General features: G+C 31.2%; 4 protein-coding genes across 8 annotated transcripts; 3 read left to right on the top strand and 1 right to left on the bottom strand.

The window, feature by feature from the left end:
- Window positions 1-1,243: 1,243 nt before the first annotated feature.
- Window positions 1,244-5,465, top strand: LOC106761663 (protein trichome birefringence-like 38). 2 transcript variants are annotated; one of them, XM_014645232.2, is made up of 5 exons: window positions 1,244-1,550; window positions 3,873-4,050; window positions 4,294-4,469; window positions 4,662-4,820; window positions 4,939-5,465. In XM_014645232.2, exons 1-5 carry the CDS (start codon window positions 1,297-1,299, stop codon window positions 5,234-5,236), a joined length of 1,065 nt encoding a protein of 354 aa, XP_014500718.1. In that variant the 5' UTR covers window positions 1,244-1,296; the 3' UTR covers window positions 5,237-5,465. The 2 variants fall into 2 exon arrangements, with proteins under 2 accessions (XP_014500718.1, XP_022636053.1); XM_022780332.1 differs by having other exon boundaries at window positions 1,452-1,550; window positions 3,863-4,050.
- Window positions 5,466-6,557: 1,092 nt separating this feature from the next.
- LOC106759836 lies at window positions 6,558-10,803 on the bottom strand. Of its 4 annotated transcripts, none has more exons than XM_022781258.1 (3): window positions 10,708-10,803; window positions 8,296-8,772; window positions 6,558-6,871 (listed from the first exon to the last, which is right to left on the bottom strand). In XM_022781258.1, exons 2-3 carry the CDS (start codon window positions 8,752-8,754, stop codon window positions 6,719-6,721), a joined length of 612 nt encoding a protein of 203 aa, XP_022636979.1. In that variant the 5' UTR covers window positions 8,755-8,772; window positions 10,708-10,803; the 3' UTR covers window positions 6,558-6,718. The 4 variants fall into 4 exon arrangements, with proteins under 4 accessions (XP_022636979.1, XP_022636980.1, XP_022636978.1 ...); XM_022781259.1 differs by lacking the exon at window positions 10,708-10,803 and adding an exon at window positions 10,560-10,701; XM_022781257.1 differs by lacking the exon at window positions 10,708-10,803 and adding an exon at window positions 9,402-10,539.
- Window positions 10,804-15,961: 5,158 nt separating this feature from the next.
- Window positions 15,962-17,318, top strand: LOC106760548 (isoliquiritigenin 2'-O-methyltransferase-like). Its single transcript, XM_014643970.1, has 4 exons — window positions 15,962-16,380; window positions 16,468-16,781; window positions 16,871-16,935; window positions 17,022-17,318. Exons 1-4 carry the CDS (start codon window positions 15,962-15,964, stop codon window positions 17,316-17,318), a joined length of 1,095 nt encoding a protein of 364 aa, XP_014499456.1.
- Window positions 17,319-24,690: 7,372 nt separating this feature from the next.
- On the top strand, window positions 24,691-25,595 carry LOC106761223 (dirigent protein 2-like). The gene has a single exon (XM_014644751.2). The coding sequence runs from the start codon at window positions 24,810-24,812 to the stop codon at window positions 25,416-25,418; it is 609 nt and encodes a 202-aa protein (XP_014500237.1). The 5' UTR covers window positions 24,691-24,809; the 3' UTR covers window positions 25,419-25,595.
- Window positions 25,596-26,648: the final 1,053 nt, after the last annotated feature.

Here is a 26,648-nt window from a genome sequence, read left to right on the forward strand (position 1 = left end):
AAATCCAGTAGAAACATTTAGCAAGCTTCTATATTTTGGAATTATATAAAAAGCGACTTTCATATTTATTATGGAATAAATATAAAATAATAATTCCTGTTTTTATACTAATTCAATAAACAGTATAAAATATTTTTTTAATCAGTATAAAACAGCCTTTTTCCTGTACCAATAATTGTTAATAATGTTAGAGTGAGCTGTTGCTCGTGCTGCATCTCAAATTGAGTCAATTTTCTTTTTTTATAAACCACCACATGTGAAATTAGAAAATAGAAAACACTTTCATTTAATTTAATCTTACAAATAGGCTTTTAAATAAAAATAAGGGTTAAATATGTTTTTAGTCTCTCTTTTAAACTTGTTTCAAACGCGTTTTTCAGTTAACATTGAAACAAAAATGTGTCAGTGTAAACAATTCAAATGTTATAATGAAATATGCTTGAAAAAGTAAATAAAGTTAAAAAAAATTTGATAAAAAAGACTAAAACCAGAGTTTTCTAAAGTTAAAGAACTAAATTGTACTTTAATTTGAAAGAAACTAAAACCAAAATCACCCCAAAATATAAGAACTAAAAACATATTTAGCCCAAAAAATAACATCTTATTTATACACGAAATCAATATTAGTTTTTGACTTTTGTTCTCTCAAACTTTTCTGACAAAATTCAAAATAGTTGAGCACTGCCATATGTTAACAATGATTAATACTTTCAACATGACAGCGCATTGACTCTTGAAGAAGTTTATTTAATTAAACAATATCGAACTGATTCAAGATTTACTTTTGAAGTTTAAATAGGATCCTTGTTTTATGATTTTTTTTTTCAATCTTAGCAAAATGTAATAGATTAATTATTTAAATTTAAAATTCCAAAGTGTAATTAAAAGAACTATAAACAAATACAAAACTTACAAGAAACTGTTAAAAATCTGTTAAAAATGATATTATATGATGAGATTGTTAAAAGTAAAATAAGACTTAAGGATAAGAAACATTATTCAAAATAATCTTTTAAAAATTAAGTTCATTAATATTTAATTAGACTACAATAATATAAATTAGGCATATATAAAATCAATAATTTAATTAAATTTATATTTGACTGCATTAAAATGTAAAAATTTGAAAAAGGCATGCAGAATCTCTTAAAGAAATATTAAATAGTTAACATATTTTAATAAAATTGAGTCTCAAATTCTATATAAAGAGAGACAGAGAGAGAAGGAGCAAAGGTGGAGACAGCATTTTGAAAGATTGAAGGAGACAGAAAGACAACAAAATCAAAGATTGTTGCAATGAGGTTATACAAATGTTGGATTTGTCTGTGTTTGTGTATGTGTTTGTGTCTGTGTTTGGTGAGTAACGGAGAAAAAGATCCGTTGAGTTGCAACATTTACGAAGGAGAGTGGGTATGGGATGATTCTTATCCTCTTTATGACTCTGCAAACTGTCCTCACCTTCGTTCTGAGTTTGATTGCTCCAAATATGGCCGTCCCGATCATTTTTATCTCAAATACAGATGGCAACCCTCCAAATGCAACTTACCAAGGTACATCAATCTCACTTCTCCTTTTCAATTTTTTTTCGATTAAAAATTTCATATCAATTAGAGATAAAATCAATTCAAAGTAAGCGAAAATATTATGTTTTACGAGATTGAGTTATTTTTATTTATATCAAAATTAATTTTTATATATTTTTATAAATTGATTTTGTAATATTAAGTTTACATTATTATATAATTGTTTGTGAACTTTTTCTTATGTACCAAATTCACTTTTTGTCATATTTCTCATTCTAATGTTTAACTTTCGAAAACCACTACATAACTAAATAAAAGAATTATTTTATGGACGAATTTTGTAAAATTGAGTTTACGTATAATTTATGTTGGGTAGAATTATAATATAAAATGATTAAATAATCAGTGAAGTTTTATGTTAAACAGCGATTAGATTAACGAATGAATGAATCTCTTTTGATTTTGATGAGTCACGGGTGTAATGATGTTTGAAACTCACATGGAGAAAAATGAAAACACAGCTCATATACATTTCATGCAGGACACGGACAAATATACATCCACACACAATTTATTTAGGATAGCGATATTTCAAAATATTTTTTTGACAATATTTTAATATTATTTACGTGTCATCTTATGATTGGTCCAAAATTATTCTAAAATTAATAATAATCATAAATATAGACCAATCACAAAATGATACGTAAATAATGTTAAAATGTTGTCAAAAAATATCTTCTTAAAGTATCATCACTCATATATTTATTCTCTTATTATTGCTTTTATTTTTCACTCTTTCAATGTAAAATCATTTGTTTTTAAGTGTTTTTTTTTTAACTGTTATTCCTAATATTAGTATTGAATTATTTTACATATGACTAATATTTTTAGGAGAATTTAAGTGTCATTTTTTGTTAGGATATTATTCTGAATTATGTTTTTCCCATTTACAACGTTGAAAACTTAAAACTTTCAAATTAAGTCTAATATTATCATTCATACCAATAATATTTCAGTGTATTCATTTTAAGAGTAATTTTTTTTTTCCCACAATGTTGTGATTACTGTTGTATTCATTAATTCAATATTGGTTGTTTTTTTAGGACTGTTAAAGAATTACTTATGAAATTTAATTTAATATTTATAAGAATTTATTATTGTTGTAATTATTATTAATTTTAAATTCATTAGTGAAACTTAATTTATATGTATAACCGTTTAATTTTAACTCAGTAATGCATTTATGAGATTTACGTTATATCTTTTTATGCATTTATTAGTATTAAATACATTTAAATCCACTGTTGAAACTTAAAATAATAAGAATTCATTATTCATAAATTATTTTGAACGCATTGATAAACCTTAATTTAATATACAAGCATTTACTATTTTATTTATAATTCTAAATGAATTTACGAAGTCTAATTTAACAGTATAAGCATTTATTATTATTAAATAATTTCATATTTAATTTATAAAACTTAATCAAATACTTAATATATATATATATATATATATATATATATATATATATTAATTAATAAGAATTTAAATTACAAAAATAAAATAATATATTTTTCTTTTGAAGAAAATGAAATATTTAAATAAAATATTAAGTAAGTGTTGATAGACTTTTCCATTGAATTAAAAGGGAAGTCTTAAAAGTAATGTGTTTACACGTAAAATATATAAATCAAAATTGAATACAATAACTCTTGGGAATGAAGTTGACCTAAATGTGACAGATAAGAAAATGTTTTTGGTTTCTGGGTTTAGTAAATGAGACATGTGATAAAGTTGCAACATGTTTGGTCAATGAAGAAATAGAGTGTAGATAGCTTTTTGCAGTATCATCTGTTAACCCGTGAGCTTAAAGTATCTGATTTCGGTTCACACAATCTTCACAATCAACAACCTCTTAACCTTCACACACTTTTCAAATTTAAATCACTAATAGTCTCGATATCAGTGAGAATTGTCATCTACAAACAAAGTCCCACATCGGATAAAAGAAGAGTCAGACAAGATTTATATTCACATAGATACTTTTATTGGTAAGAGATCTTTTGGAGTGATACCAAAAACAAACCTGTGAAGGTTTGGTCCAAAGTGGACAATATATTGTGAGAGTGGAGTTTTTGTCTTTTTAAGAACTTATTCGTGTGATGTGTCCACAAAATATTTGTATGAATTAGTAATAACATCATCTTAATTTAATCCTCCCGGACAAACATAAACTTTGAGCCAAATTTAGAAACACTGATACAAGTTTGAGTAATTTTCGTTTTGAACATTTGAAAAGTGATACGAAATTCTGAATATGATAAAAATAGCCTTTTGCAGATTTGATGGGAAAGAGTTTTTGACAAAACTGAAGGGGAAGCAGATCATGTTTGTAGGAGATTCAGTGAGTCTCAACCAATGGCAATCACTAATTTGCTTGCTTCATTCTTCTGTGCCTCAAACTCAAATATTGGATGAGGTTGAGGTTGATAAGCAACTCTATAACTACACATTCCCTGTAAGTCACATATCCACTTTTTGAGAACTCTGATAACTTTGGTGGAATTCTAGTATCAACTTGATAAGACCAATTTAAAATATATAAGCGAGTGTAAATCTTACCTTACTGATACGTTTTATGAAATTGAATTAGACTTAGAGTCTACTTATTCGTTTTGTAGAATTGAGTTAGATTTATAATCCACTTGTTATCAATATCTACCAAATATTTGACGCAATCACAGCTGCATTGCTGCTGCAGGAATACCAAGTTTCACTGTTCGTTTTTCATTCAACACATTTGGTTGACATTGAAGAGGAAAAAATTGGTAGAGTTCTGAAGCTCGATTCCATCAAGAGTGGAAGCATATGGAAAAACATGGACATTCTGGTTTTCAACACTTGGCTTTGGTGGTATCGCACAGGACCCAAGCAACCGTAAGATCTCTTCAAAATCCTTTCATCTTTGCTATCACAACTTTCTGCATACACATTAACAGCTTAAAATAACTGATATACAAGTTAAAAATCAACTTTTTGAAGAACTTAAGTACTTTTTTTTGTGTGCAGCAGAAGCTGTGATTGTAATAGTAGTTAAGCAGTAACTCTACCCTTTTGTTTGTTCTGCAGATGGGATTATATTCAGATAGGTGACAAGATACTGAAAGACATGGATCGCATGGAAGCTTTCAGAATTGGTTTGACAACATGGGCTAACTGGGTGGATGCAGAGGTTGATACAAACAAAACCAAAGTTCTTTTCCAAGGAATTTCTCCTCAACATTACAAGTAAGTTTGCCACATTTTCTTATCATGTAAGCAACAAAACTTTCATTTCAGATAGATCAAAGAATCAGATAAATGCATTTAAATTTGAAGTTTAATTAGTATTTTGTGTATAAATCAGTGGCATAGAGTGGAATGAACCGGGAGTGAAAAACTGTTCAAAGGAGACAAGGCCAATAAATGGATCAACTTACTCAGCTGGATTGCCAAAAGCATCGTATGTAGTAGAAGATGTATTGAAGAACATAACCAAAGCTGTTCATCTGCTTAACATTACAACTCTGTCACAGTTGAGAAAAGATGCACATCCTAGTTCTTACAATGTCTTCAAAGCCATGGACTGTACTCATTGGTGTGTGGCAGGGTTGACAGATACATGGAACCAATTATTGTCTGTACAAGTCACAAATTGGAAATAAAGATTTGAGTTAGCTGTTTAATCACATGAATTTTTGGGGCAAAATGTAAAACTCTAGTCAATGATAATACTAAATTTTTTAATTTCATCTTTACGTGTTTGAACTTTATCTTCTTAAGCATATGTGCTCAAAGGTTTGAGTCCTGATTCATGAACTATTTGTTAGAAGATATCAATATCTCAGATGAATATCAGTATCTGAAATAAGTACTGTTACCAAATTTCAGAAATTTTTGTAATACTCTCTATAAGAAATATGAACACTGAATTTATTTCTAATGAAGAATACGCACTAAAAATCCTATCTGCATTCCTCATACTATCATGTGTAATTTTTTTTCTTCCATTTTTTAGACTCTAATAAGTTTTTATGTATTAGTTTTGGTCTTCAATAAAGTTTTTTTTATTTTATTTTAGTACTCATACATTTTTATTTTTTATTAACACTTATTTTATTGCTTGTTGGAATCTATAAGTGATAAGTTGTTCTTTAAATAACTATATCACGAATTGGGTAACTCGTGTTATTTTAATGATTTTACTTTTAAAAAACTAATCAATATAGTAAAAGTAAGAAAATTTCAATTTAAATGAAATTAAACGAAAATAAAGATTAACATGTATATAACATGTATATGGTTTTTTCTAAGATCATTCTTCTTCTTAAGTTTATCGTCAAATAGGAAATGTTGAAAGAAAAAAAATACTGCAAACGTTAAGCGAAGAAAAATAATATTGTTTACATCATTCATTAATTCTTGTTTAAAAATAATAATTAGTATTTTAATCCTAATAATTGTGATGTTAATTCAATGTAATCTTTTATTTTTTTCTCAATTTAATCCTTATTATATTTGAAAAAAATTAATATAATCTATTCTTTTAACTGAAAAGATAACCACTTTGAAGGTTCCTTATTAAAACTTCTTTGGTTAAATATATGTTTTAATCCTCATATTTGTTCCTCGTTCTCAATTAAGTCCTCATGTTTTTTTTTTGTCTCAATCGCATCCTAATATTTGTAATTTGAGACAATTAAGCCCTCTCCGTTTTTTTTGTCCCAATTGCATCCTAATATTTATAAATTTAAGACAATTAAACCCTCTCAATTGGCCTACGACGTTAGTTCCAGTTAACGGAGAGGGCTTAATTGTCTCAAATTTACAAATATTAGGATGCAATTGGGACAAAAAAAAACATGAGGACCTAATTGAAAATGGAAAACAAATATAAGGACTAAAACATATATTTAACCAATTTCTTTTTAGAAAATCCTTACGAAACTTGGGTCTTCTTTTTTAAGTGCCACTAACACCCCACCATGAATCAAAAGAAAACCAAACAAAAGATTATCTTTTGGCATGATTATATACCATGTATGAAATGAAGCTTCACCAGTACTAGTAGCACGAAGCAACAAGCCTTGATTCTAGCCAGAAAAAAGAAAAACATATTTACAAGAATTGTAGACCAAACGAAGACTTTATTCATCTGCAACATGCAGATTATACTTTCTCGCCAGACGATGGGCAGTTTTATCAGCCATAATACCATCTATCATCTTGAACTTTTTGTAATGCACTTTAAGCGTTTCTTCCTGCTGCTTTGCAAGCTTCTCTTCTTCGTCTAGTTGCAGCTGAACAAACACAAACACACCCAGAACCCACTTCAGGATAAGATAATGTAACTATCGCTTAACATACACATATCAAACATTTTTGTGATTAATAACGGGCACTATTTTGATAGAAGAGAGAGAAGTTTATTTAGCAAGATGGCCATCCGTACTAATAAAAGAGTATTCTACAGGGAGTGAACTAGTGCTGTGTTTTTAGATAGTTTGTAAGAGGTCATAGGTTCATACCTGTATGCGATCGTTGTAAATAAATAAGTAAAACGTGTGTTCTTTAACCAGAAGGATAAAACAGGGATATGCTTTCATATCAATTTTGCACATAACTCTACTGTTTAACGTAGCATTCTTTATTCAAGACAACATAAAATTCAGACACGATAATTCTTCTAAAAAGTGAACTTGCCTACAAATCGTGAGTAAAGGGGGGTAAACCCCTTTGATTTAAAGCACATGAAAATATTATAATATGAGCGACTTCTGCCCTAGGCTTCTACCAAATGTTGGAAGGTTAGACCTTTGGAGCCTTACCCTAGAAGTGCACAGCAATCTTACCTCGCAACAATCCTTGCCCTCAATCTTAATTTATTAAAATTCAAGCATATTCAAACATACTTCAAAGACAGTAACTTTCAACATTCTCCCACAATCACATTTTAAACACATAGATTTTTCATTTCAGTAATAATTCCAAATTGAGAACAATGACATGTTATAAAAAAATTAGTGTGCATTACATTAGAGAGAGTGGTTATATCTTCTTTCTTTGAAAATAAATCAAATAAATTGTTCAAATCACATACTGAAGGAACATTGAAACTAAAGCTAAGACGGAAAACATAACAAGGAGGGCCAATCCTACACACTTAGCAACAAATCAACCAATATTTGAAACAGTTTATCTGATGCCAGCTCATCAGAAAAAAAAAATCAGTCTCTGGTATGTTTAGCACATACAACAAAACTCTTATTCTACAAGTTTAAGGTATGTTTAATAACGACAGATTATCTTTCCATCCCTAAGTTTCTCCAACGTCTAACTTTGTACTGGATATTTTCTTTTATTTTAATTTCAGTATAAATTCCTCTACATCTTCACAATTTACAAAGGTTGTGTTAACAGTGCATAAGAATTAAGGATCACTTGTTACAGCACCAATTCCACCACTGTGTTCCCACAAAGTTACTAGTAATTATATACTCTCACTATAGAAATGCTTAACACTAATGCTAACTACACTTCTGTTAAGGAAAATGTTGACAGATTGACAGAAGCATGCATTTAGCAGGACACCACAAACTTGCATGAACATTGCAAATAAAAAAAGCATCTGAAAATAGAGATTCCTCACATCAACTCCTGGAGACATACTCAGCAAATTCATGAATTGGAATAATAATAGTAGTAAGAGCTACAAAAAAATTACCAGGAATGAACTTACTTTGCGTACGAATTCTATTTCTGCAGCATGTTTGCGTGTAAGATTCTTTAGTTCCTTCGCCACCTCAAAATCAGGTTCACCTGGCTTCAACCAGCGTACCTTAATCTTTCTGTTAGGCTTTATTGGCCGATCATCAAACATTTCCATCACAGCAGGCTGAGCCCTTACTGGCCGTGGCATCCCAGACATCATAAAAGAATATTGTCCTACCATTGATACAATTTCCTTGACCTTTTTGGCAGAATCTAATTCTACTAATGCACATTGCGGAAGATTGCTAGGTCCAATGTAGTTGGGAATAAACTTGACATTTTTTACAGTGGCAAACTGGTCAAGAGCAGTTCTTATCACAGATTCAGTGACCTGTGGTGACAGGTTGTCAAAGTATACTGTCCTACTAACTTTCTGTTCAAATGCAGAATACTCTTCTGCTGACGATTCCATGCAACGAGTGAATAAAACCTAAGAACACAAATTTCAAACTTAGGGTAACTAAATGGGTAAACAATAGAAAACACATGAAGATAATGGTTTCTTTTGTATTCCATCACCAATGCAAGTTACTTCAAAGCAGAAGGGCTCAAAGTTTTTCAACAGTAGTTAAATTAATTGATCATTTTGATATGGCACGAAAACAAATATTTTCTCTAAAATGTAAAACATAATAATATAAATATAACTCTCTTCAGAAGTATGAGCTAATATGGAATTAAATTAATTATAAAAAACACACAAAAATGACATTTGTTTGAAGAATATCTGTGTTGCAATTGAGGAAGAAAAAGGACGCAAAAAGTGCTATAAAATCTTGTTAACTTTCCAATAAAGAAACTCATTATTACATATGCTCCATTCCCTAACATGACAGATTAAATATCACTTGCTTACTAATAGTGATGATATGCAGAGTCAGGGTCCAGTTTCCAAGAGAGATTAAAACAATCAGAAGAAAAGATTTAAATCCAAAAAGAATTCACCTACAAACCTACGTGTTAGCTTTCCCAGGACACAAACAGCAGATGGTTTCATGTTCTATAGGTCAATTCATCAAATAAACAGAATACACTGCTATAAAGGAGACATCAACCCACCATGTCAGCTTCCCATATCCCATTGATGGAAGCCAAAAGGAGACAATACCAACCAAATTTTAAAGAACAAGATTAAGGCATTACTGAGCAACACCAATGCCAACAGGTAAATCATAATCATCCATGAGAGATCCCAAAATCCACTTCAAGAAGCCAAAATCTCAAACTTACAAAACCAAAAAGCATCTGAAGAGCTTGATATTGATGTGCAACCTGAATTTTTCAAACATAACCATGGAGCAAAACAAGAACTCTCATGGGAACAACAAGCGAGTAAACCAAAGTCGTCATAAAAGTTTACCCAAGAGAAAAATAGTATTTAAAATGACAAACCTTTGATCAAGCTTCTCATATCAAATTCTCTAGTCAAATGCTAGGCACGTCAAATTTCTTTCATTAGTTTTATAACACATAATAAATGAAACGTAATTTAAATTTAGAAGAGCATCCCCACATCATTTGATCTCTAAGAGACTTAGTTGCTAGAGATAAAAGTGCCCAAACGCAGAGAAACCCGTCACCATTGTGCGGGCTCAAGAGATGAACCAAGGATGGCTTGAGAGAGACAATGAGAAATGACAGCTTTCGATTGATTTTATAAGCAAAAATAATTTTTTAAAATTGAAATTCCAAAAACATGCTCTGACAGTGGTATTCAGGGGCTCTTTTAGAATAAAAAAGATAGCGCTACTATCCGTCTGCTACAGCTGCCATTGGCACTATACTTACACTAGAACATACTATATAAAACCCTGGTTTAAGGGCCTGTTTGGATAAATAGCTTAGGTAAAACATAAGCTAACATAAAACTAACATAACATTTGTCAATCCCATAACAATATAAACACTCATTTCTTATATTCGAAAAAAAAAACGAGATAAAAACTTTTATTTTTGTAAGTTACATCGTAAAGCATAATGAAATAAACCAAAAACAAGCTCTTTCAAACATATATCCAAAATAGATCGAACAGATCATTGATGCCACATACTCAGAGACCTAAAACCACAGCAATAATAATCATAATAATAGTTAACAGTAAGGAAACATAGTACGTTTTCGAGGAAAGCAAGACCAGCAAAAAAATTGAAAAGGTGGAAAAAAGTAGGAGCGAAGCTACTAATCCACGAGTTTAATAGAAAGGAGAAATACGAAACCTAAAAGGCTTGAAGTTTAGCAGAGATGGTGAAAACGAAGAAGAGTATCGGCCAAATGCATTTGAAAGGAGTAAAAATGGTATACGAAATTGAACAGGAATTAGGGTATTAGTCGCAGATAGAAGAAACGAAACTAAAAGAAACAAACCGAGGAACATAAAAAGCGTGTCTGCGACGGTGGATTGAATCGCTTCCTCGCGGCAGAGAAAGGGCTTCCAAAGAACCTCTTGTGTTCTGTATTTTGTTAATTTATTATTATTATTATATGCAAATTGTATAAAACAAAAAATATTTAATTTAATATGGTCAAAGTTATCAATTAAATTTGTTGACTTTTTTTTTTTTTTTTTTTGTAAATAATCACACGATTCTCTAAATATGACTTTTATTATGTTATTTATTCATATAAATAATATGACTAAATATTGAAAAATTGGCAATATTAAAAATTTGTAAAAATTGAAATACTTGATTTAACTTTTCATTAACGGTATGATTAAATTGAATAAAACAATAGTAGGATAAGAAATAAATCATTTAAAATAGTTCACTATATTTCACTTTTCACTTATTTGGAATTTTTTTCTTAATCTAAACAATTTTATTATCTATTTTTTTTCTCCTTCTTTTACTATTTTCCTTTTCATCCTTTAATATAAGCAAAATAGTTAAAAAATTATTAAATAATATTAAAACGTAATTTTATAATACTAAAAATTATATAAAATATAAATTTATAGATTTTTATAATTTTGAACAGATAAAATTAATAAAATGAATTATCATAATTAAATTAAAATTTTGAAAAAATTTATCAATATTTATTATAATATATAAAAATAAATAAAATAAAAAATATTATAAGTTATTTTTTAAAAATATTTATGAAAGAAGGTAGGAAGCTAATTTTTCTAAATTAAATAAAAATGTACCACTAGTCACAAAATAGTCAATAATAGTTTGAATCATTTAATGAGTCACCACTCCAGTGACCACTAAGCAAATTGGTCGGTCATGAATCAACATATTAATCTTAATGTTGATCAGCTTAAAGCTAAAACATGATTATCCCTAATTGGGTCATGATAAGGCCAACGTTAATTAAAAGTCCATCATAAAACATATAAATAAAGGTTTGAGGTAGAGAGGTAGGTGACTTGCATTTATTGTTGCATTAATTGCTAACTACCAACGGTGAGTTGAATTTAGCATCAGAGTGTCTTCTATAGATACTATTTGAGAGGTTTGGACGAATAGCTTGACCCAAAAATTGGATTTATAGACAACATTTGGACTTTAGACGACACAACACAACTTAGACAGTTGACCTCAACCCTCAAACCTGAAACAAATATGATTCTAACTAGCGACAATACTAATTGCATGAAGAATCGTTTTTCTCTTGTATCGTCTTCGAATTGCATGAATTGCAATTTGAATCGACAATCGTGGCTTGAATCTCAACCTCCATGGATTGCTTTTTGCCAAGGTTCGCTTTTGATTTAGTTTGTCAGCCTGATTTATCGACCTTATTTTTTGTACACCTTTGGACATATTAATTAAACACTTTTCTTTCATTTGTTGTCTTCTTATAGTTGTTTCTTACTGGTTGAGCTTTTATTGAATCATGTGATTGTTTAGACGACTTCACAAATTGAATAATAAGTTTCCTGAAACTGATCGATAAAACTATTATTTAAATTTTTATGTTGTTCTGTGAGATAAAATTATATAGTATTAACTCGTTCATCATGTTTCTAGTGGTTGCTAGAGGAAGTAGTTCTGGTCAGGAAATTCATTGTGGTAACTTTGTGTTCCATCCGTTGTTTGAGCAAGCCCAAGAATCTACTAGTAAGTATACTCGATTGATGTAGTAAACAAGTGTCGTATCCACAAGGATTAGTGGAAATAACAATGTTATGATCAGTTTGATCTGATATAAGACAATTTTTATGTAAAAGGAGTGAGAGTGGATAGTGGGAGTGTTGTCACGTTAATCTAAAAAGCAATCTAAGCTATCAAAGTTGTGATTATAGTATTAAAACCGTGTTGGAGTTTAATTTAATAGATCCATCCTCTCTTGCATTGGATCTTCCTTCAAGTTTGCAGCTTCACGTGATCAAGTCCTGAGAGTGCTCTTTATGGTACTCCAAGCCCATCCTGGTACCCGGAGACTAGTATCTTGCCTACTGTCTAGTATACAACCTGGAAGTGACTGCGTACGACTCACCCGCATTACGAATAAGACTCTATTCCAACTGCACATTTCTGGCCTATTTCATCCACAACCACATAGGAAAATTGAACCACGACTGAAGACTAGATGCCTTTCTACCTCAAGCCATTTTAACAAGAAGTGATCAGTTCATTCCAAAATCAAGCAAAAATTAATTAACTACTTTAAATCAAATGAAAATTGTATAAATGAAAGTGTCACCAAATACAAAAGAGTTTGAATATGCTACATCATGCTCCAACACATGGAGATTTCGCTCCTTATGAAGATAGAAAGAATTACTAGCATGGAGGAAAGTATCTCCTAATCCTTTAAGGATGTATATTTGAAGTACAAGGATTATCTGAGAGACTAACTAAAGTCTCTCTCTAAAATCACCCTAAAAGGGCTAAGACCAAAGTCTAGTTCCCTTCTAGATCTCTTCAGCTTTTCTCTCTCCCCTTCCCAAAATCTGTCCAAGGTGCTTCTATTTATAGACTTTTCGCTGCACGACTCAAGCAGTGGCTCATGACTCCAACAATGAGGTTTCCTCACATGGTGGATTTCCTCTGTGGCTCAAGCTACGAAGATATAGGCTCGAGCTACGTGAGGTTGCTTAATAATGAAGCACTCTCCCATTATTCAAGCCTTAGTTATGGCTTAAGGAAACCTTCCTTGGTGGGTTTCTTCTGTAGCTCAAGCCCTTATGTGTTGCTCAAGTTGTGACAAGGCAGATTCTTACAAAATAGATGCAAATCTTCTTTTTTCCATCAAAATGCATATTTAACTCCTTGAATTCATGTGTTTTTGCGAAACAAGTAAAATTAGGATAATTATCACAGTTTTTATACATAATGAAAAAAGATAAGTGCTAATTAAGCATTGAAATTTACTAATATCAAACACTTATCACTTTGTTATTTCGGTTTTTAATAAATGTGTAATTTTACTCCTATCAACATTTTTTTTAATAACTTTCATCTTCTGATAAACACAATCCGCATTTGGGTGTTTTTTGACTTTCATTCTTCCTTTTTTGGTAATAAATTCTATGAATGTGATTATATTTTATGGTGGTGAGATCAAACTATATTCTCATTCCAAAAACAAAAGTGATATGACAATTGGTCTTTAGGAGAAGTGAATTCACATCCAATTGGAAATAACTATTTCGTTCAAGGGTTTTACCCAACGAGTTTTGTTAAAATCCAACTCTTATTGTGTGTAGGACGACCACGTAAGAAAAAAATCAAAAACATTACGAATGTGTATAATATGTCGTTAACAATTTAGACAACGCCATGAAAAGAGACCAAATTGAACATAAATTACCAAAATTGAGATCACATTAAACATCTAAAAAAAATGAGTCACACATTGAACAAAATTAACAAAAATAGGGACCAAAAGAGTATATAAGTGTAACACCCGTAATTTTGATATCTTAAAAGTGTGACAAAATTTGTACTAAAAAGAATCGAGAATAAATTGAAAATTTTATCAAAAGAAATCTTATTACATTTTAAATGAAACGTATCAAATACAAAAGAATTTTCAAAGATGGATTGGTCACCTACCAACGACGAAATTTGAGAATTTTAACGAAATTTACTTTAATATATCTTCGAACATAATTGACCAAATCTCAATTAAATAAATAAATGTTTATTACAATTTATACATTTCTCCAATAATTTTTAGAACATTAAAATAAAATTTCTCTTCACTTCTCCCTTCTCTCTTCCATATGCTGCTCCAATAATTATATATATTTTTATCTGAACTTCTGTATAAAATACATGATACAGTCATCACACAAACACATACAGACATACAAAACACAAATAAACAGGAATGAGCTAACATTTCTATTTGTATGATATGTAGCTTTATTTCAAATGAAGGCATAATTACTCACATTATGAGAATGCACACCTCAGTCAAGTTAAATCATTAGCAAACATCTTTCCTATATTTTATAAACCAATTATCATAGATTTAAAATTTTAAGAAGAATACTAATTTTATTTGGATCATGAATGAACTAGCCTTGGTAAAAAAGAATAAAAATAAAAATTAATCTTCAACATAAACCACATGGCAGAACCATTCAAACGCATCATAAGATAGAGTGATAAGACATCTTTGGCTAGCCTAGATAAATAATGTGTACACTTATCAAACAAAACTTTGGACCACAAAATATGTTTGAAATAGAAGGAATAATACTCTACTAAATATGACACAAAAGATATTTTCTTAAAACCATCATACTTAAATAAAATATATTAATTAAACTTTAGTTTTATTGTGCTTATGTACTGTCATATTTCAATGATAATCAAGATAAATAGCTCTTAATCCGAACTGTCCCATGATTTAAACTTTCCAATAAAACAACTAAAATTGTATCCAAAGAAAATAAAATAAAATAAAAAAATTAACTTGCTTATAGTATTTTACAACGTCATAGTCTTCCTAAGATGGAATGAATAAAATGTTTTGACTTCATGAAACATCCTAACAAGGTCTAATTGTGGCATGATTATGAGAAAAAGGTTTTTCCACTAAAAACAATCAATGAGCAGACCTATGCAAAAAGTTTTTTTAATAATTTTTTTACAACATTTTAATAATGATATACGTGATAATTTATGATTAATTTTTTTTAATTTTTTTTTAATATAAATTTAAATAGACTAATAAAATAATTACACATGTTTTATTGTGAAAAAATTGTCTAAATAAATATTAGTGTTAAAAGAGACGAGAGTGACACAGTTGGAACAAATGGCAGGCCTCGAACAATGTGACTTTGTTTATGGAATAATATTGATATGATCCTCGTATATAAACCCCCAAATAAGACACACCAGGCCAAATACAGAAGCATGCATAGACTTTCTATATGAATAATTTTATACCAGGTAGCAGCATTACGCCTGCAGAATACAGTGTTTTTCTAATTATAAACACTAATATATGCATACAAAATTATTAATCAATATTTATCAGTCCATGCCACAACCTCAAAAGACATACGCAGCTAAACATGTGAGACAAAAATTTCATCTTTATGCAATGATCACCTAAAGCTGATATTGTTGTAAATTTTTCAACATTCTTCTTTACATCTTTTCATCTTAATCTGCACCTTCTTTCTCATTGAGAAAAAACCATACACCAGATGGGTTCTAACTGTGAAGAGATTGATGGTGAAGAAAATGATCCATGCCTATCTGCTTTGCTTCTAAGCTTCAGCCCAATGGTTTACACTGCTGTGTTGAATGCTTCCATTGAGCTCAACTTGTTCGAGATCATTGCTAAAGCAACAAAAACAACAACCCCACTTGGCGTTTCAGCTTCTGAGATTGCTTCTCAGCTTCCAATTCAGCACAAAAAACTGCCCCAAAGGCTTGATCGCATGCTGTCTGTTCTTGCAAGTCACTCTCTTCTCACCTGCTCTACACTCACAAATCAAGATGGTAAGGTCCAAAGACTCTTTCAGCTTTCACCTTCCGGAAAGTACTTCACCAATGCAGAAGCCACTGCTTCTTTGGCCTTGTTCACAACGTTTATGAATCATCCAAAGCTTGTTCAGGCATTGTAAGTAATGTTCCTACATGCAGTTAATTCAGTTTTTGACAGATAATTGGAATCAGATTCTAAGTTGGTGTATTTGATGTGAATTAGCCTTAATTTCAAGGAGATAGTTCTTGACTGTGATAAGGGCCTATACATGAAAGTTCATGGAATGCCTATTTTTGAAGGCATACAATCTGATCCAACATGGAATCATATCTTCAATGAAGCAATGGCCAATATATGCAGAATAGAGATGACAAAGATACTTGAAATATACAGTGGATTTGAAGGAATATCACTGCTTATTGATGTGGGAGGAGGAGTAGGGCAAAGTTTGAATATCATAATCTCTAAGTATCCTTCCATAAAGGGTGTCAATTTTGATCTTCCACAAGTAATAAAACAAGCTCCACCTTATCCAGGTATTTTGATCTTGATTTTCATCTCTCACCCTAATTAACTACTCATATTTAAGAAATTATAACGAGTGAAAATTTTCATTTTCATGAAGGAATTGAACATGTTGAAGGAGACATGTTTGAAAGTGTTCCAAAAGGTGATGCCATACTATTGAAGGTTAGTCTAGATATTAGCATAAACCTGTGATTAAGTTAATCAAATTATCTTAATAATCATTATTGTGTGGTTGGTTATGATTTTAGGGCATATTGCACAATTGGTCGGATGAAAATTGTTTGAAAGTTCTAAATAATTGCTACAAAGCTTTGCCAGAAAATGGAAAAGTGGTTGTTGTAGATTTCATAATGCCTGAAGCAATTGGTTCTTCTGAAGCAGATAAGATGGTTGCTAGCTTTGATAACCTGATGTTTCTTGATGGAGGAAGTGAAAGAACAGAGAAAGAGTTTATGAATTTATGCCAAATTTCTGCATTTTCTTCTTTCAGAGTTGTTTCTCGTGCCTTTACTGCTCTAGGAGTAATGGAATTTTATAAAAATTAATATGTAAATTTTCCCATGCATTTCATAAGAGTAAATTGCATTTTCTTTGTTAAATACTCCTTGATATATTTTAATATATAATGTATGACATTTTATATATTATAATTCGTTTCTCTGTGATGAAAGACGAATAATACAATAGAGAAAGATGATAACTTAATGGATTTAAGGGTGAAGTAAAAGAAAATGTAAAAATCAAGATGATATCCAAAAAAGAATAGATCAGACAGATATAGGGATGTCAATCAAAATTCTAATTTAAGAACAAAGAGAATCTCTTTCCAAAAATGCGAATACATATATTATCACTTCAGAAATGTATTTAGTGTTCCTATATATAGTCTTAAATTGATGAATTGATACCAAACAACCTTCTTAACTTTTGAAAAACAAGTATCTTTAGCTACATAGCGAAAATATGAGCAACTTGATCTTCACTTCTATAGTAAATCAAATCAATAACTGAATTATTGTCAGAGTAAATTGTTGTTGCTCCTTACTATAATATGTGTAGTTTTTCAACTATTTTCTTCAACCAAACAGCTTGAGAGGCACATGTTGCAAACATAAACTCTCTTTCAATTGTAGATAAAGTGACAACTGTTTGTTTTTTTATGACCAACATAAATGCATATCCTAAAGTATTCCTTCTATCATCTGGATCACCAACATAATCATTGTCAGTAAAATCAAATAAATTTGTTTTTCCACCCTTTTTTATAGCAATTACCTTTCAAATACCGAAGTATTCTTTTTGCAGCTAAAAAAATGAATTTCCTTAACTTAATACATGCATAATATTAGGTCTTTTGCAGTCAAATACATCAAACTTCCCACCATTTGCTTGTAGATAATGCTATCAACCTTTCTTCCTTTAATAAGTTTCATTCCTACTTCAATAGGTGTACAAACAGAGTTGTAATTCTTCATTTGAAACTTGTCTAAAATATCTTGCACATATTTCTTATGAGAAATAAAAATTCCAATAATAGATTGCAAAATAACAAAGTATGTCAAGATCACTCATGTCAAATTCAAAATTATCATAGACTAATTGAACTTATTAAATATTATCAGTCACCGTTGTCGACGTTAAACCATTCCTAATCACTCTCCTTTGCAAACATAAAAACCCTAATCCTAAGTAAACAAGAAAAACAACAACGTTGTAAGATCCGAGAAATTCAAATGTAATAAGAGAATGATGTTGATCTTGTTAAATATTCTTTTTATTAGAAAGCTTGTTTTTACAAGTTGTTGTGAAACCCAATTGGTAAAACCTCATTGTGGCACCGGAAAAAGGTAACCAGGGAGTTCCGTTTTGGCACCGGAAAAAGAACCTACATTAGTGAGAAAGAAGAGGAAAAAACTTGGATTGCTTTGTATAAGCACGAAAACTCAAACTATCCAATGGTTTAAAAGGTAAGATTCAATGGTTTAAAAGGTAAGGGAAACTTAACATTATTTTGTGTTTGGTTATTGATATTCTTAGTGTGACTCTTTGTATGAATTATGTCAATGTTACTTGCTTTTTTTTATCAAGATGCAATGTATACTATGAAGAATGATTTCGTGAAACAATGTATTCTTCTCTTAGTGATTAAATTAGAGAACGTGTTTTTAACTGACTAACATGAAATAACATACAATCAAGGTAGGTTTGCAAGTAAATCTTGAAAGCCAATATTTATCATTTTTGAGTGTATAAGGTGAGGCTATAACGAAATTCTTGAAAGACAATGCATGATAGATTTTAGGTGTAGTAGCATTTTTTTCTGGGTGAGTTATTTGAGAGCCACCAGTGAATTAATGCATGTGAAAGTGAGTCTTTGAAATGATGTTATATTGGATGGATTTATAGATAATGTTTTATTAAGTTAATTTATTGAATGATGGCTCATTATATTAGTTTATGATTTGACGTTGTGTGATTGACATTATATAATATTAGGTTAATTTATAACATCACACATTAGTAGGTTAGTTTTATAATTTACATGTTATATGGGTTATATGAATAATATTATATTAGCTCATAATATTAGATATTATATTATAAGGATATATAAATGGTATTTTGTGAAGTGGTGGAGGGCACATTAACGTAGTAGTCTCTTCTTTACTCATTATTTTAATTCTTTAATACTAATGGTCAAATAAAGTGTGGGTTGGCTAAATCGATAAATTTGCGGGCTGATGTATGTATACTTGCATGAATTTTTCACATGACCGAGTTGCATGGTATGGGTTTTTAGTTCAGTACAGCAAATATTGTTTATTTTTTTATATGTTTTTGGCTATGATAAAATACTATGGGTTTGGCACAAATGCATGTTTAGGGTGATTAAAAATGTGTGATATTAATATTTGAGCAGTATCACAAGTATTGATATATTTGAAATATGTACATTCATCGTATCGGTGTAAAAAAAAAAAAAGAAAACGATGTAGTACCTTTCCTCTTGCGAGAGGGTAGAAAGGTAGGTCTCTTTCTCTATAAGAGACGGTAGAAGAGACAAGGTTCAAGTATCACTCTTTCCTCTTTCAAGGGGTAGAAAGGATGAGATGTCTCGCCGTAGGTTTCTAGTCGAGCTGAGTATAGTGCCGTTGCGAAAGTAGCATACTTTCTTACTCATAAGTCTTGAGGAGCAGGAGAGATAGATCTAAAGTTGCGATGGAAGATGACTCGAACTATCCTGTTTTGGTAAACAAGTGTCCTATTTTGGTGAGCAGGTTTCATATGGTAGAATACAAAGGGACAACATGTGTCTTCTTGGATTTATTCGGTTGTGGTATACTTGATTGAATGTGCATGTTAACAATATTACTTTGTGACTAACAATTGATGAGTTGGTGTTTTATTTGACATTGAATATGATAGTTTACCCTTATTGTTATACGAGAGCAGACGTTAATACAAATATTCCAGTTGATGATTAAAGCGGCAAGAAATTGGAGAGAAACTGGAAAAGAGATTTTTTATTTTATTTTTGAACATTTTCAGTTAACTCGGATTATTTGTTTTTGAAAGTTGAATTAGAAATTACCACTTGTAATAAAAGTCTTATTTAAATTTTAATGGACTATTATTTCATTCCTTAGTCTAAAATTTATATGAATCTTTTAAGTCATATGTTAAAAAAAATAAAATTTACTCGTGACATTCTAAAATAGAATGTTACAAACGTGACCATTCTTCTCCTCACCTCATAAGTTAATTTTAATTCAAAAATTAAAATTAAAATATGTGACAGCCACGTGTTATTATTTTTCTGAAGTTATATGACACAGTATTAACCACGTTAAAAAAAGACTAATATCATTGATCGCAAGGTATTATTATATCTAAGACTTTTTAAAAATTAAGAAGAATAAAAATGAACCAAAGTTTCGAAATTGAAATGAAAAATAAAATTACATGATAATTTAATGACAAAAATATACTTAACCTATAAATTTATATTTATTTTCACAAATTCTTCATATTTATTTTGTTTTCCATCTAGAAAGAAGGTAAGAAAAAAGTTATTAATTTTAGTAAAATTTATTATATCCGAATTTAATATTAATTTTTGAAAAATGTCCATAAATGTTTGATATGATTTCTTATAAATGTTTATACTACTCATATATTTAATTGTATTATATTTTAACACAGATTTAATTCACTTTGAATTTTAATGCAGTGCGTTTATAACCTGGGAGGAGATAGTCGTGAGAGTGTAAAAATAAATAAATAAATAAATATATATATATATATATATATATATATATATATATATATATATATATATATATTATATTATATTATATATACGCATGGCAAACGAGTACTGCAAAATTACAGACGCCACGCTGGCGGGGCGGAGGCAGAGCGCGGTGCACGTTTAAAATATAAGAAAAAGCAATCAATTCTCTATACGCTAATAAATAGTTTTATATTTTTCAAAATAAATCTATGTATCTCTTTATACTTTAAAATATAATTTATTCCTTCCATACAAATTAATTAATATATGATAACATATATCAAAGTTAAATCAACGACAATACTGTAATTTATATACACAGTTTTCAAGATTAAAATACAAGTTTAAGTCACGTGTCATCTCAAACGTTTTAGTCATGAAAAGTGTCTCTCATATTAAATTTCCATTATGATAATAAATACCATTATATTTTTAATAAGATATCAATGAAAAATATAATTTGATTATTAATATTTTAAAAGAAAACAAATTGTCTCCTTTTAGCTTTTGTGTTGCCTCGCAAGATACATGGGTAATAAAGAAATGAAAAATATTAAAAAACAAGTGGTGTCATGTTAGCAAAAGCAATCCAGCCTTGCAACTTAGCAATATGGTCGATATTCATATAAGTGGCACCATTCGGACTAAAAGGAGAGTAAAAAATCACAATATTTTTTGGATTATTACCTTTAAGAAATGCATTTGACAAAATCATATTATAAAGATATTTTTATGAGGTGTCACTTGATTATAGGTTCTGTTAGAGAAATATTCCTTTGTTAGTTTCTATTTCGTATTTATTTGTATTTATTTCAGTTAAATGAATGAGAAAAGTAGTTGGAAAAAATTATTTCTCTCCCCTTATCTCTATAATAGGTTGTCTTGTCCTTGAATAAAGGTAGTTGTTTTCCTTATCAATTTGGTGCTTTCATTGATCCTTTCAATGTCTGAAATGAGCACTCGTTCTAAGACCTCCTCTGATAAAATGGAGGAAGCCATTCTTAAACTTACCATAAACCAGTCAGTTCTTATGGCCAACCATGATGCCCTCAAAACCCAACTTGACCACCTAATATCTCAAATGTCAACCCTAGAATCTTCTTCCTGTACTTCCCCAAATCGCACCTCCCCTCGACCTTATCACACACATAGCCCTCCCGTAAAGCTCGATGTTCCATGTTTCGATGGTACGGACATTTTAGGGTGAATTTTCAAAATCTCTCAGTTCTTTGACTACTACGATACTCTAGATGCCGACCGCACCCAGATTGCATCCTTTTATATGGACGGTCCCGCCCTTTGTTGGTACTAGTGGATGCACCTCAACGGAATGGTTACATCCTGGTCAGATCTGTTATAAGCGTTGGAAACGCGCTTTGCCCCAACGTACTACGATGACCCTTGAGGCGTCCTTTTCAAACTCACACAGTCCAGTACGGTCAATGACTATCTGACTGAGTTTGAGCGTTTAGCCAATCGTATTGTCAGTTTGGCTTCGTCCTTCCTCTTAAGCTGCTTTATTTCTAGCCTGACACCCGACATCCGTTGAGAGGTGCAAGCATTGCAACTCATTTCATTTAATGAGGCTGCAACTTTAGCAAAGTTGCAGGAAGAAAAACTCGCATATCAGCGCCGTTCTCGCAGATCAGCTTTAGCAAAATGGGTTAAATATGTTTTTGGTCCCTTAACTTTCAATGAAAATCGGAATTAGTCACTCTTCAAAACTTTGGCCTAATTTAGTTCCCGAACTTTAGAAATGTATGAATTTAGTCCTTTTAACCAAAATTTGTTAACTATATTTGGTGTTTCAAATGCGTTTTCCAGTTAACATTGAAGCAAAAATGTGTCATACAGTGTGAACAACCCAAATGTTATCATGAAACATGCTTGAAACATCAAATAAACCTAACAAAATTTAGTTAAAAGGACTAAATTCATACATTTATAAAGTTGGAGGACTAAATTAGGCCAAAGTTTTGAAGAGGTACTAATTCTAATTTTCATTGAAAGTTTAAGGACCAAAAACATATTTAACCCATTTTTTTTTATAGGAAACATGTATTCAGAACAAAGTCTACCTTTATGTGCAGAAGTCATAACTAAACTCCCCACTTATTTGAACTATGATATCAGTGTTGTACTGAACCTGCATTTCTTGTTTTTGAAGTTCATTCTTTGACTAAGGATGTATGTTTTGTGCATGGTAAAGCATCCTTGGTGAAAATAAATGTGTATTTTTTCCTATGTCAAATGAAACATAATAGAAAACCTAAGTCAAAATAACCCAACTATAATCATTAACAAAAAAAAAAAAATTCAAACTTTGCACCCAAAAACAACATAAGTATGAAAATGTTCAACAAAAATTCAAAACACAATTAACCATACCACGAGAAACAACCAAAGAATTAAACAAACCCTAAATGCCCAAATTGTTTTAAAAAAACTAAAACCCACCGAACGAAAACAATGCTTTACCGAAACAAACGGAAAAAAGCTTTAAAAAACACCTCCAATGACGGTTTCAGGATAAGTTGGCTTCAAACGGCGGAACGGAGACGTGTATATGCAGTTTCGGTTAACAACGACACTTCGACAACCTTAAAAAACCGTCAACACTGGTGACCCTTGTGGGGAGATGGAAGCTTATCAGTGGATGGGAAAGAGAACGTGTTCTCAAGAAGGCTTTGGCACAAATAAGGTTCTCTTTTTTGAAATGAGTCCAAATAAATCCCACCTTTCAAAACCACTGCAACGTTCATTATCCACCTCATTTTTAATTTTTTAAAACATAAAACACATAAACCAATTAGCATATGACACGTGTCTGGTGTCACAAATTTGTCAAATTTAGATGTCAAAGTATCATTACCCTTTATAAAATAAATCTGCAATTTTATGACAGTGATGAAAAAACAACATGCCCACATCTATATCTCCCCCAGAAAATGAAAATTGTTTAGCTTTTCACATCAAAATACTATTTGTAAACATATTAGCAAAGACAAAATTTAGTCAAAACCACAATCTAAGAGGCATTAAGGAAGAAAAGTTTGCAATACTAAAATGTGAATTTGTCAACAAAATAAAAATAAAAAAACGATGGAATAGCAGTTTTCCAAATGGTGCCTGGACAGTTTCAAACGGTGGACCTACGTCGGTACGTGGTCCGTTGATCGACAAACGACAGCGTGCTTCTGCTAAACGCTATGAAGACACGCGAGCTCTAGGGATTACTTCACTCGAGTTCCAATTGGTGGCACAATGACATAATGTCCTCTGATAACCATTAAACGATGCACTTTTGGAGCAACTGACGGTGAAAACGACGGTTCATGACGAGGGTGGGGAGCTTCTCTCTTTAAGGTTTTCGGAAAATGAAAAGCACTCTTCGTATCCCTCCCAGTTCATAATCCACGTCATTCAACTTTTTTTTTTTTATTAAACGAGTGGACCACTCAGAATTTAACACGGGGTGGTGTAAAAACATTTGTGACAACCATGCAGTGGAAGAGCTACCGACAATGGGTGTTCCTTTTAGATTCTTGTTCCTTCTCTCTCTCACTCTGTGTAAAAAAATTTGTGGTGAGAATGTATGTTACCCATTATATAAGCACAACCATGGAGTGGAAGAGCTAACGACAATGGGTGTTCCTCTTAGATTCTTGTTCCTTCTCTCTCTCTTCACGTGTAAAAGAATTTGTGATGAGAATGTATCGTTACCCCTTATATAAGCACAACCATGCAGTGGAATGCAGTGGAAGAGCTATCGACAATGGGTGTTCCTCTTAGATTCTTATTCCTTCTCTTTCTCACTCTGTTCTCTACACTCCCAACCCATCTTCAGGCATCGTTTTCTCAGCAATCCCACATCGATCTTCCATCAGAAACTCACCGTTCTTCGCAGAAACAGACCCACCTTCACTTCTTCTACCATGATCTTCGAATCGCCAACAACCCCTCCACCATCGTGAAGATCGTGGACACCCCCAAGAACGTCCCCAACCGCTTCGGCTCCACTTTCGTCATGGACGATCCCATGACGGAAGGCCCGGATCTCAGCTCCAAGCCCGTTGGGAGGGCCCAAGGCCTTTTTGGCCTCGCCTCTCTCAACGACCTGGGCATGTACATGCTCATCAATTTCGCTTTCACGGAAGGGGACTACGCCGGAAGCTCCCTGAGCATGGTCGGCCGGAACCCCGTAGCGGAGCAGAACAGAGAGATGCCCATCGTCGGTGGCACCGGCGTGTTCAGGTTCGCCACTGGCTATGCTATAGCCAACAGTATGTATGACATTTCTTCCCCTGAGCATTTTGTGATGGAGTACAATGTCACCGTGCGCCATGGCTAGTGTCATGTACCAGAGTTTTTCTGGGGTTTTCGCTTCATCTTTCACCTCTGCATGCTTCTACGTTTCATCTACTGTTTTTTTATTTTCTATTGCTTGTTCTGTAGCTTCTCTTTGTTTCAGGTACTGGAGCAACATCACTTATTCAGAAATATCAGTTGCTTATTCGAACTTCTGACCTTTTTGGATTCACTTTTGAACAAAAAGCTGTTAAATATAGTTTACAAACAATAGAGTTTAGACAGATTAAATTTATAATATAATGAATAAATTCCTCTAACCTATTTATAAACTTAGTTAGAATTGCCTCTAGTAAAATTTCAGGTCTTGAATAATATACCTCTAATTGCAGAGTGCTGGATTTCATTGTATAGCTAAGATCAAAAGGACGAACACTAAACATCCAAATCTGCAAAAAATTCACATTGCCTGCAATTCATTGAATACTGATCAATTCTAAGTACTTATTGACTACGTGAATTTGCCAAGGAGAGCATGCACCAATCTGCCTAAAACTTGATGTTTCATACGCCTATTTTATTCAAAAGAAATTATCTGCAGGTGTATTGGAAAGCCATCAATAAAAATAAAGCTAATAATTTTAGTATGTTTAAAGTCTAATTTTTAATAATTCTTTCTTTTATAAGATTCTTCACGTAACAGAAAAGAACTCGTACCTTTTCCGCAATATCCTATACACATCGTGTTTACTAAATTCCAAATGAAATAAACTTATAGTTACGAGTAGATTCAAATCTTACTAATAAACAGACTTTAAAGGGTTGAATTAAACTAAAAATTACCATCTTGTAAGAGATAACTGAATCCAATATAGTTTATGCCTTATATCAGATGTGCATTCCACATCAATATACTTTCTTAAATAACCATGTTATTCATCTTCTCAACTGTCCATGCTAAAACAGAAAAGAGTGTTATAAAACTTAAATTAGAAACTTTATTTTTTGTCGCTTGGTATTCTTACATAGCATTAATGATTATGTGACAGACCTATAGACATCATCATTTATCTTTTGAAAAGACAAAACTTTTGATTTATCTTCACGTGAAGAGGCAAACTTATTTGAAATAATGTAGAAAAAAAAGAAAGAGTCTTTAGAAAAATCTGCCAACCTTTTGCTTTCTCATTGATTTCTGTTCATTTCTTACAATATAAATATACCACCTTTCGTTTTTCATTAATAATAATAATAATATATACCATTAGTAGAT

Source organism: Vigna radiata, chromosome 5 (assembly GCF_000741045.1).
Source record: "Vigna radiata var. radiata cultivar VC1973A chromosome 5, Vradiata_ver6, whole genome shotgun sequence".
Taxonomy (NCBI): domain Eukaryota; kingdom Viridiplantae; phylum Streptophyta; class Magnoliopsida; order Fabales; family Fabaceae; genus Vigna; species Vigna radiata.